The sequence below is a fragment of the Arvicola amphibius genome, chromosome 3 (genome assembly GCF_903992535.2).
Source record: "Arvicola amphibius chromosome 3, mArvAmp1.2, whole genome shotgun sequence".
NCBI classification, from domain to species: Eukaryota; Metazoa; Chordata; class Mammalia; order Rodentia; family Cricetidae; genus Arvicola; species Arvicola amphibius.
Window position 1 is genome coordinate 110,996,563 of NC_052049.1, and position 12,830 is coordinate 111,009,392.

General features: G+C 40.0%; 1 protein-coding gene across 3 annotated transcripts in view; it reads right to left on the minus strand.

Moving 5' to 3' along the window:
* Arhgef12 (Rho guanine nucleotide exchange factor 12) overlaps positions 1-12,830 on the minus strand; it is a 135,258-nt gene that overhangs the window by 16,592 nt on the left and 105,836 nt on the right. For all 3 annotated transcript variants that reach the window (XM_038321725.2, XM_038321724.2, XM_042054650.1), the window contains 8 exons: positions 11,160-11,292; positions 10,840-10,875; positions 10,190-10,344; positions 8,775-8,921; positions 7,753-7,838; positions 4,894-5,019; positions 3,412-3,526; positions 1,102-1,202 (listed from right to left, as the gene is read on the minus strand). In XM_038321725.2, coding sequence (XP_038177653.1) covers positions 1,102-1,202; positions 3,412-3,526; positions 4,894-5,019; positions 7,753-7,838; positions 8,775-8,921; positions 10,190-10,344; positions 10,840-10,875; positions 11,160-11,292 — 899 coding nt within the window. The remainder of the gene's footprint in view (positions 1-1,101; positions 1,203-3,411; positions 3,527-4,893; positions 5,020-7,752; positions 7,839-8,774; positions 8,922-10,189; positions 10,345-10,839; positions 10,876-11,159; positions 11,293-12,830) is intronic.

Below are 12,830 nucleotides of genomic sequence, written 5' to 3' on the forward strand. Positions count from 1 at the left end.
CCCTCTAGGAAACTGCTCACTACATATCTCCACCTGCTGCTCCAAACTGAATTCAACTTTTCCACAAGCCTGTGGCTTCCCCATGCCTCTTCTCTATCCACACATGCAAGCAAGAAACCTGAGCATCTCTGCTGGCCATCATCTCCCTTCACGCCCTTCTCAGTCAGTTAACAAGTTTTGCTAATTGCGCTCAAAAGTACTTCTCCAGATCCCACCTTGCTCTACACCCTTGTTCCACCACTGTTGATCTTGAACTACCTTCTTCCTTCAGCCCACTCTTCAGAGAGCAATTTGATTCATGCCTTTAGAAACAAGGTCCTATCGCTTTTAAACAAAACTTCAAGTTTTTAAAGAACATCAAACTAGCAACCATGACATATATGCAGAGGTCAGACCCACACAGGGTCTATGACTGTCAGTGGAGTCTCTGTGAGCCCCTATGAACCCTACTTAATTGATTCTGTAATGTATGTGAGAATAATTTTTAAAAATTTTTTTAAAGAAAACAAAACCTCAAACCTTTAATATGGCAGGAAAAGCCCTGTATGATTTAATCCTCATCTAATCTTTTAATTACTCCTATTGCTCCTTCTGCATCTACCTTGCTCTTCACACTGTTTTTGGTTCATTTCTGTTCTTTGTTCAGAGTATATGTGGTTCAATTGTTAATTCTTCAAACAGTCTTTTTCTGAGAGCCACCACCTGACATGTCCAAACTAGGCTTGGCCACAATCAGACGCTCACAGCACCTGAAGCTCTCCTTTCTAACACATACTCACAGCCAACACGAGACATGACTATTGTAACCTCCTGCTTTTAGAAAACAAGCTCCATTCTCTCACGCACCCAGTCCTCTACAGTTGGCATACAGTACATTTCCCACAAATACCTGCTAAGTAAACAGAACATATGAGCAAAGGGAGCTCGAGATGATCAGCAGTCAAATGCATCTCTGATCATCTGGACCCAGCTACTACATTAATAGCAAACAAATGTTCTGCATATCAACTGTATAATGATACTTTCAGTTACTTCAGATTTCAGATATACTACTTTAATTTTCTCCAATCCCATCCTGCATATCTTGTTTTTCCTTTTTACCTGCTTGTTTTCTGCCTCCTTGACAGCCTGATTTACATAATTTAAGATCTGACGACAATGATCTGCAGCTTTCTTCACCTTTTCCTTTTCTGGTGGCCATTCTAAATATGGCGAAGAGACAGAAAATGGAGAAAATCAGGGAAAAAATATACACATGCACATACATGTGCACGCACACACACGCACACACACTTCCATTTTATTCAAATGAATGTAAGAAGACATATACTACTGCCTTGGACATTTCTATAACATGTTTAACCTATGGCATAGCCTCTATTCAGATAGTTTTTGAACAAGCATGGAAGTACATGCTACTTACAAAATGAGGCATGAGGATTGCAAGCTTGAGGCTAGCCTTGGCTACATGCTAAGACCTGTCTCAAAATAATTTTTTAAAGGGATTGGCAGTGGGAATGATTGGTAGAGTTCATGCCTAACATGTGCAAAACCCAAGTCCAATCCCCAATACAGAAAGGATGAAAAAAGAAGAAATCACAATACTGAACGCTAGATGCACAAATGCTACCTTGTACAATGAATTAAAACCCCAATGTTAGACACTTCCAAGAAAGGCCTCTGTAAACTGAACAAAGAAGGGGCCTCTCCTCCCCCTGGAACTGCAGTGCATAACCTAGATGATTATGACCACTGGGTTTCATATGCAGTCTTCTCATATAATAATTCTGAAGAATCCCAGAATAAGTTTTGTATTTGGAACCATATTTAAAGGAAGGAACGATTACAATGCTAGTGGTGCTAAAAGATTAAGTTCACCAACACCATAGATGTTATCATCTCTACACTAAAAAGAACAAAACTAGAGTCAAAGCAGTAATCTTCAAATGGTGTGACAGCTTTATTTGACAGATACACTCAGAGTAAAACTCAATGAATAAAATGCAAAGCTACATTTCTGCCAGGTAGCATAGTTAGTGGCCCCCAGCATGCATTCCTAGTCTCAGGTGTTAAGAAACAGGGGTGTGACCAGGCAGTGGTGGCACGTGCCTTTCATTCCAGCTCTTGGGAAGCAGAGGTAGGCATATCTCTGTGAGTTCAAGGACAGCCTGGTCTACAAAGCGGGTTTTAGGACAGCCACGGCTGTTACACAGAGAAACCCTGTATTAAGAAACTAAAAAAAAAAGAAAAGAAAAGAAAAAGAAACACAGGAGTTTGGGACATAAAACTCAGAAATCATTTCATGTTTCAAGATGAGAAAGCTGGAATGATAATTCATTTGGCTTCATAAAAGTACTTTCAGATACAAAACATTTGACCAAGTAAGAAGCCTCCTCAAAGCAATTACACATGCTGAAACAAAAGTGGGTGGATTTTTTTCTATGCAGGGTCAGATGACAATACTACATACTCTGCAGGCCAAATGACCTCTACTCCAAATTCTCAGTTCAAAAGCTGGCGGTGTGGCGCACACATCTTTAATCCCAGTACTTGGGTGGCAGAGGCAGGCAGATCTTAGTGAGTTCAAGGCCAACCCGGTCTACAAAGAGAGTTTCAGGACAGCTAGAACTGTTACACAGAAAAATCCTGTCTTGGAAAGAGAGAGAAAGAGGGAGAGAGAGAGAGGGAGAGGGAAAGAGGGAGGGGAGAGGGGAGAGGGGAGGGGGAGGGGGAGGAGAGGGAGGAGAGAGGAGAGAGAGGAGAGGAGGATGAGAGGAGAGAAGACGACCGATACCGGAGAGAGCAACGGAGGAGAGAGAGAGAGAGGAGAGAGACTAACTGTACAGAAACAAACATGTCTGCAATCCCCTCACCTAGGAGGTGAGGAAAGAGGAGTGTCAGGGGTCCAAGGCAACCACTAGCCACATGGAGTTTCAGCATGAGCCTGGATCTCTGGGAGACATTTTTTTTTAAAGAAGATAGTATTTGAGATTAAAAAGCAGGCAGTGACCTTAATGCGTCCTGTGCAGCACAGTATGCCAAATTCCACGCCTAAACCACTACTAGAGGACATAGTGAAAACAGGTCAGAGAAGACTGCACTATGTCTAGTCAGAGAATTTCTGCCTGATCACTAACAGAAATCAATTCTACACACCAAGATGCTACGAAAGATTACTTATTTAGCAGGACATATTCTTATCTTTTGTTCTTGACTTTAAGAAAAACACATGTGTGTATATCTGTATAAGAGTCTATACATGTGGGTGTGCAGAGGCCAGAAAGGGTGTTGTCGGATCTCATGGAGTTGAAGTTGTGAGCCACAAGTGTGGGTGTTAGGTCCTTGCAAAAGCACTTAACCACACAGCCATTTCTCTGATCCCCTATTTTTGTTTCAGCAAAAATATTGTACCTGTGTATTTGGCAATATTATCCAAAAGAAGTGGGTACTTGGTGAGCCTCTGCATTTGGGTGGGAATGATATCTTTCAGCTGAAGGCGACGACACAGGGGGTTACTCTCAGCATCCTAAAATCAAAGAGAAAGAAGTTACCCAACTAGCTTGGAAAAAAAGCAAAAAAATCCATCAACCACCTGTCTGAGAGGCTACAAGGAAGGGAGATGGGGTATTCCCCAGAAGCTGGGACTAGTTCCTAGCCAACAATAAGCAAGAAAGTAGGACCTTGTCTTGCAATTACCAAAAAAATAGGAGAAGGAAGAGGAGGAGGAGGAGGAGGAGGAGGAGGAGGAGGAGGAGGAGGAGGAGGAGGAGGAGGAGGAGGAGGAGGAGGAGGAGGAGGAGGAGGAGGAGGAAGAGGAAGGAAGGAAGGAAAAAAGGAAGGAAGGAAGGAAGGAAGGAAGGAAGGAAGGAAGGAAGGAAGGAAGGAAGGAAGGAAGGAAGGAAGGAAGGAAAAAGAATTCTAACAAGCACCACTGGGCTTAGATGAGCTTCAGGTGAGACTGCAACTCAACTCTACATTTTGATAAAATACAAGGGAGAGGATCCTGTTAAACTGTAGCCATACTCTCTTAAAACTACAAAGGCCACGACTGCCACTTAACAATGCAGCAAAAGAAAATGAATTTATTGTGTCCAAATAACTTTATAAATCAGGCAGGTGGATGGAAAAGGCCTGGGAACCACAGTTTCAGACTCTTACCTATTCCTATCCCTACCTCAGCACTGCTGAAATCTTCCCAAGCCTCATAAAAACCCATCTCAAACTTGAGCAATATGCTAAGTGAATATGAGCCAGGCCTGGTGGCACAGGCCTGTAAACTCAAGGCCAGCATGGCTACAGAGCAATGAGCAATGTAATGAACCTGGGCAATTTAATAAGCCCTTGCCTCAAAAGACTATAAAAAGGGCTACAGATCACTGGAAAATGCCCAAAGAACAACTGAATATGGCTTTTTCCTAATTAAAGCTGCTATGGCAAAGTGGATATCTATGTCAAGTATTTCAGTCTTTATATGTGTTTTTTTATTATTCATCATTTCCAAATCATCTTTATTCCTTCCAGTAATTTAGGAACTAATGTAAAGCTTTTTTAAAATGTCAATATATCGGGTGGGGCTGGAGAGATGGCTCAGTAGATAGAGCACTGACTGCTCTTTGAGGACCCAGGTTTGATTTCTAGCACCCACATGGTAGCAACTCATATCTATCTGTACCTCCAGCCTCAAGGGATTCTTTTGGCCTCTGAGGATGGTGCACATATTTGGTAAGAAAAACATCCATATTCATAAAATAAAAACATAAACAAAGGGGAAAAATTAATGTTAACTTAGATGAAACATTGTAAACCAGAATTCTTCAAGTTTATTCTATAATTGATATAAAATTTGTGGCTTTTTTTTTTTTTTTGAGGGGGCACATAACTTCCTCAACTTACCTGCACAAAAGTCTGGAATCGAGAATCCTTTTTCTGACGAGACTTGATCATTTCCAGAGCAAAAGGCTGGTTACTGCAGAATGTAGCAGCAGCATGTTTCAACTTCTCTTCTCCTGGTCCACTGAACTGTGCCAAGAAAGCAAAAGAGACAAAAGAATAAACTCCTGGGTATTCTTAAGGCCAAGTAAGATGATAGACAACTGCAGTCCTTTAGACATTTCAGGAAGCATTCTCAAAGGACAAGAGACAAACCTTTGTACGTATATGCAATATCAATGATGCCCAGTCCCAGTTGGTATACCTACAATACAACACCTGCACCAAAGGTCAGCGATTGAAGGTGGGGGAACAGATTATAAGAGAATCATGACACCTGCTACTAAACATAGTCTTTTAGACATCAAAGGGATGCTGTATCCATAAAATCACAACAATATTATTACCTAAACAAGACCTATATAGTGACACTACCAGTTGACAGGCCAAGCCAGATAGGGAAAATATCATAAAGCCCCTACCCTAGATGAAGAGCTATGGACAATCAATGGCTACTGAAAACAGGGAGAATCTGTTTGCTCCACATGTAAGACTCTTAAAGCTTTATTAAATCCCAAGTGTTCATCCCAAACACATGTAAGAGCAACATTAAATGGGCTCAGTAGGTTAGTGTGTGTGCACGTGTGTATGTGTTCCTGAGAGAGGAAGAAAGAGAGGGTGTATGTAACAAAATCATTATAAAAGGAGTCATGAATTTGAGAGGAAATAGGGGAAGACACAGGCGTTGGAAATAATGTAAATACAGTACTCACAGAGAAAACTCTCAAATTTAAAAACAAAACAAAATAATAGGAGAGGGGCTGGTGAGATGGCTCAGCAGGTAAAGTGCTTGCCATGCAAGCCTGACACATGAGTTTGACCTCCAGAACTCACTGGGAAGGAATGAGTCAACTCCCAAGGAGCTGTCCACTGACCTCCACATATGCACTACGACACGTGCCTGCCCTCCCCCACAATTATAAGAGATAAGTACGTTTTAAAGATACAAAGAGAGGCGATCGAGGCATAGCTCAGAGCTGGCACACAAGCTTAGTATACGTACAAGGCCCTGGCCACAAAGCCAAGCACCACAAAAAGTAGGTAAACCAAAAACTGGGAATATTAAATACAAATCTAAAGACCTACTGCTGTTCTTACTTTTAGTTTTCATGATTACTATTTTGTCCTAAATCAACCCTTGAGGCTTTTGGGATCCTATTCTCTTGGGATTCATACCTTGCTCAACCTGGATGAAGTAGGGAGGACCTTGGACTTTCCACAGGGCGGGGTGCCTTGCCCTCTCTTAGGATTGGAGGGGGTGGGTGGGAGGGTGTGTGGAGGGAGTGGAAAGAGAGGAGGGAGTGGGAATTTGGATTGGTATTTTTTTTAATAAGATAAAATAAAATAAAAATAAATCAACCCTTGATATACAACAGATAATAAATCAGACTGGTTTGTTAATTCTGCTTTCCTTTCAGTTATTTTTAATACAATATTGGTTAAAAATACACTCTTGGGACTGGAAATGGTACAATGCTTGCCTCACATATGTAAAGCCCTGGGTTCTATTCTCAGCACTGAAAAACAAAAACAAAAGGACACCTTTCTGTGTGTGTTTTAAAAGAAATATTTGGAATCAAGGAGGATATTAATCCCAGCATTCGGGAGGCTGGGGCAGGTAGATCTCTGTGAGTTCAAGGCCAGCCTGGTCTATAGAGTGAGATACAAGACAGTCAGAGCTGTTATACAGAGAAACCCTGTCTTGAAAAAACACAACAAGGAAGGAAAGAAAAACAAACAAAACACACAAACACACACACAGAGAGAGAGAGAGAGAGAGAGAGAGAGAGAGAGAGAGAGAGAGAGAGAGAGAGAGAGAGAGAAAGAGAGAGAGAGAGAGTTTAAAACAATGGCTAGGCATTGTATGGTATACCTTTAACTCAGCACATGAGAACAGAGGCAGGCTGATCAACTTGGGCTACACAATAAAACCTTGTTTCAAAAACAAAAACAAAAACACTGGGTTCCAGACCAGCCAGGGTTAACTACTGAGACCCTGTCTAAAACAAAGCAGAACTACACAGTTTTTCCACTGTAAGTTCTGTGGGAGCAGAAGTCACCGTCCCCCAGAACTATACACAGCTTTGTTGCATATAAACTGACAGCTGGGGCTGAAGAAATGACTGAGCGATTAAGAGCACTTGCTGCTCTTGCAGAGGACCAGGGTTTGGTTCCCAGCACCTACATGGTGGTTCCCAACTATCTATAATTACAGTTCCAGAGAATCCAGACTGGATCTGATGCATTCTTTTTACTTCTGTGGGCACGAGACACTTATGTATGCACACACATACAATCAAGTATGTACTATAAAATAAATCTGTACAGACAGATGGAAAAATAGACAGAATTTGAGAGTTACTACAGCCTCTGGATTCTTTCCTTATATTAGAAACAAAATTAAGTAATTTTCACTACTGACACATATGATCTATACTTGCCTAATACTGTACAGTACATGTCTAAGATTTGAACAGAAGATGATACAAATTCTGGATCACTTAAATTAGTAAGACACATTACTCTTTAGCCTTCAAAACATAAAGAACCAGTGTATTCATATCTCAATAAAATCAAGCACTTAGCCCGACTGCATGTTGATTAGAATGAACTAACCAATGAAATAATGCTCTGGACCCCTTTTAGTTCTGCATATTAACTCTGCAAAATGGATGTGTTTACAGTTTGGAAGCATTTATTACTTACCCCTAAATTCAATCAAGTGTCTGTAAAAGTATTAAAAGAAATTCTCAACTTCCTTACCCAGACAAGCAGATCTTCCCCAATATGATCAATAACAGAGGTCTCATTCCTCTTCCGGACAGTTTTCATTTGCTCATTCAACCCAACTATGGGAGGGAAAAGAAAAAGAAAAAAGAAAGTCCATGTTTATTTTAGTCAGAACTACTGGTAGTACTAAGTAATTGACTTTTTAAAAATTTTATTTTAATTTTCAGAATAGCAGAGCTGCTCTGATCTCTGAGAACATAATATGCACACTGTCCTTACACAGCTAGATTCCAAAAGTTCCTCCTGGAAACGGGTCTTAAAGCACTAAACCCTGTATTTTAGGAACTAGCATATTGCCTACAGTGTGGCTACTTCAAGTACGTATTTACCCTCAAGGACTCATTCCATAGCCGAGCTCAGAAAGACCCTGGATGTATACAATACACTGCACGTTGCTGACATCTAAAATCACCCACAAAAGGCATTGCTTTGGTGGACAACTAATAATTCCTTTGACCAAGAAAGACTGAAAACCAAGGGTCATAGAGAAGCTGTGACTTGCAGAGACAAGAGTGTCTTACCACTACCTGCAGTTGAGATACAGGTTACTCAACTGGGGCAAGACACAAAAAAAATGTGTCCTAAGCAACAAAGCTATAACTGTGTCTGAAAATTATCCAAACATGGGATTAATATTAGCCTTACTATTTACAAAATATATGCATATTATTACAGAGGATATATATTTTAAAACTACAAATATATACTGTAATAGGAAATTTTCAAAAGTAATTATGACTACTCATATTTTTCACTGTAAGTACTAACTTTAGACAAAAAAATCCCAATGTTAATATTTTGTTGATTATGGGGAAAAGATTTAAGATCAAAGATCTGATCATCCCTCTTTGTAGGATATATTCACATACAATGTCAGGTCAGATATGCATAAAATTATACTTAACTATCTGTCATGTGTTATAGAGGTACCTTTACATAGTCATAGTCTTTACTTAGAAATACAGACACAATGATCACAAGTCAATTTCTCTTACCATGAAGTTGAAGAATATCTTCCAAGTTTGAAAAAATCTTGCGTAGTTCTGAAGGTGATAGAATTCCTTCTCTGGATACACGCTGATAGAATACTTGGTCAAGAACCTTCAGTGTTCGGACATGAGCTCTTTCAGTGTAGAACAATTCTAGGCAGGAAGGGGAAAAGGAGGCACAGAATGTTGCTTTATTTAGACTAAATATAGTATTCCATTGTTATTAAGCAGCAAATGCATTATATAATAAACTATTTAACATTTAGAAAGGATGGTAGCCTCTAAAAAAAAATCACACTGATTCCATGAAATTTTCCTACACACAGACTAATGAACAGTATCATCAAAACAATTTTATATTTAAAAGCTAATTAAGTTACCCCCAAATCATCCATTTACAATATGAACTTATCACACCAGAATATAATAAATTCTAATAACATATAGCCTTGAGCATTCTTCAGAAGTAACAGTAGATTTAGTTTTCCATATTTACCCATAAAACCTCATTTCTGGAGTCATAGTGTAACTAGCTCAATGTCGTCAACAATAATATATTTATTGAAATTAAATCATAGGGACAGTAGAAGGTACAGCATACATGTCACATACTTGTTACGTACATGTTAGGTTAACTGTGATGCCAACTTGCCACAACTTAGAATCACCTGGGAAAAGAGTCTCAATTGAGTAAAGTAACAGGTTGGTCTGTGAGTGTATCTGGGGTGGGGTTGTCTTGTTAAAGACATAGGAAAACCCAATGCATCATGGGCAACACTATTCCCTAGGCAGGGGATCTGGGACCATATAGGGCAGGAGAAGGCTAGTTGTGAGACGGCACAGGAGCAGTCATCCTCTATGCTCCACTGTAGATGTGATGTGACTGGCTTCTCTGAGTTCCTGCTTCGATTCTCCCTCAGTAATGGCTGTGACCTGGAATTCTAAGCCAGTCTTCATCAGAGTATTTGTCACAGCAACATAAATGAAACTACGACAGGAACTAAAGAGCACTACACCTGGACAATCTAAATCTGACTTTTGCTCTCATTACTCACTGCCTATTGCTCAACTAATCTCTTAAATTTAGCTTACTCTTGACAATCTATGCCTACGATACAACCTTGAGGCAGTTCAGGGCTAGTGTCCTACTGGTTTTTTTTTTTTTTTTTAAAAATTCCATACCTATAATGCTATGGATCTTCAGTATCCTGAAAGCTAAACACCCTTTCCTTTATATTATAAATACAATAGTACACTTGTACTGCTTATGTTTAATGGCTCACGAATAACCCATCTAGTTTAATTCTGTCTTTATGTAAAAGAAAAGGCCAAAAGAAAACAAAGCAAATTCAAAGGCTAAGAGACGTGCTTCATTCTAGAAGTCTCAGTGTATATGGCCAACAACAGATGATTAAACTTACCATTAATCACTTCCTGTCTTTTGATCTCGGAAGGTTTCAGTCCCAGTAAGACCTCTCTGCTAACAAGCTGCTGCCAGTTGGGAGGGTCCGTCTCCAGGTCATTCTCAAACTGCTCATCTTCACTCTGACTCTCTCCAAAGGCGATGCTGTCAAACCTAAGAAAACAAACAAACAGATGGCGAATTGTTTGAGAGCTTCAAGTGGACAACGGAAGACTTGCAAATCTTCTGTGTATGTTCATATATGCATGGATGCACACAGATATGTGTGCATATGCATACGGAGGCCAGAGGTTGGCTTTAGGTATCTTCCTTGACTGTTCTTCACTTTATTCTTTTTGACATGACCTTGTCAAAAAGACATGGCTTTTTACATGGGTACTGAGCATCTGAACCGTGGTCCTCATACTTGTGGGGCAAACATTTTTACCAGCTCAACTGTTACCCAGCCCCAGGTGGATTTCTGCATCTGATCAGCACTGAGTCTCTCTTACACACAGCTTGTACCTGTGTGCATACTCCATCATGTGACCTGGTTACTACGACCCTCCTTTATACTCACAGACTATGTAGAGTGTATCTTCCCCTTTAAGACTAGGACTTAGAGAGAAAAGGCTCTATTTCAATGAAAGCTACTTTAGATGTACTTACTTTCTAAAGGGTTTTGGGGTTCCATGTTCTGCCATCCTAAAACAATAAAGGATTAAGAATCATAGGTGAACAAAATGGAGATCAAGAAAGATATATCCAGGGTACCCCAAACTGGGCTAAATCCCAATAGTTGGATAAGTAATTGCCCAGATACAGGAGTTATTTAACACAAAATAAAAGATTCAGTAGGATTTAATATTTACTACCAACCAGACGTCTTTCAAAACATTATATGACAGAAAGTGCTGCCAGATATAAAAAGTGATAGTTCAAGGCACTTTAAGCGATATACAAAGCTCTCTAGCTCTCGCTGGAATTACCTCTCTACTTCACATTCCTCCTCCTGCACTTGATCTAACAGAGGAGGTGGGAAGTCAAAAACAGTATTGGAGACACGAGGTGTGCTGTCCAAGCAGTCTCCAGGCACCGGTGCTTCTCCAACTTGTTTTGATCCTAAAAGGACAAACGCCAGTCACTAACTGTTTAAAATAAAACAGTAACATCAATAACCAAAAAAAAAGAACCCCATGAATCAATCCCCAGAAAAAGTTCGACTTAATTCATAGCCACATTCTATTTAAATAGGCTAGATAGAATCAAAAATTTAATATATAAAATTCTCCAATGCACTAAAACTTAAATGGGAAAACATTTTCTAATTTTATTTACTTACATTTTATGTATGAGTGCTCTGCATATAAATCTGCATGCCAGAGAGAGCATCAGACCTATTATAGATGATTGTGAGCCACCATGTGATTGTTGGGCATCAAACTCAAGTGCTCTTAACCCTTGAGCTCTCTCTAACCCCCCAAAAACTTTTTTTTTTTTTTTGGAAACACTATGCAACCCTTGGTTGGCTTTGAATTCTCAGAGACCTGCCAGCTTCTGCCTTTTGAGCACTAGGAGTAAAAGGTGTGTCCCACCACGCCTGGAAAGAGAATCATTTTTAAAGTATTCTCATAACCAACAGTGAAAAAGAACCCTGACTTCTGCAAGCTCCCTGATTTTCACACACACCCTTTATTGACTATTGGTAGATTCTGGGAGAGGTGGAATCACTGTCTTTAGGTGTATAACCTCTGCTGAGCTGCCCAGGCCCAACGACAGCTCTAAGCCATGGTCATGCAGGTGACCCTGATTAAGCTTGAGTCACAAAACAAAATGAGTAAACATAACAAGAGATGTGGGAAGGGGAGATGGAAGGGAGAGAGGTAGGAAATAAGAGTGGTCAGTAAGCAAGACATAAATAAAATTATAAAAATTAATGAAAATTAGTTATAAAAAAAATCAAGGCAAGACAAGGCACCATGTCAGTTGAGAAACTGTAATGAGGAGCAGCTTCCTCCCACTTAACTTTTCTCATTTCTATTACCAACCATTAGAGTGGACTGATGTAGGAGGGTCTTCTATCTATCTGTTGCTTTCATCAGTTAATTAATAAAGAAAACTGCTTGGCCTGATAGGTCAGAACATAGGTAGGTGGGGAAGACAGAACAGAATGCTGGGAGGAAGAAGGCAGTGAGGCAGACACCATAGCTCTCCTCTCTGAGATGGACGCAGGTTAGAATCTTTCTGGTAAGCCACCACCTCGTGGTGCTACACACATTAATAGAAATGGGTTAATCAAGATGTGAGAGTTAGCCAGTAAGAGGCTAGAGCTAATGGGCCAAGCAGTGTTTAAATGAATACAATTTGTGTGTTGTTATTTCGGGTGTAATGACAGCTGTGCAGGAGCCGGGTAGGATGAAAAGCAGGCCTGCTCGCCTCCTCACTACAGTGGACCAATTACAAATAACACTTTCTCTTGATTTATCATCTATCTGTACATAGTATCTCTTTCTGTAGAGATTCTTCTCATATTTCTGCCTTCCCTTTCTGCTACTCCCAATATCTGATAGATATACTATTATTAATTGGGTTATGAGACATTACAGAAATTCTCAGAAGCCAATTAGTAACAAATCCAAATATGGATCCATTTTATTCCA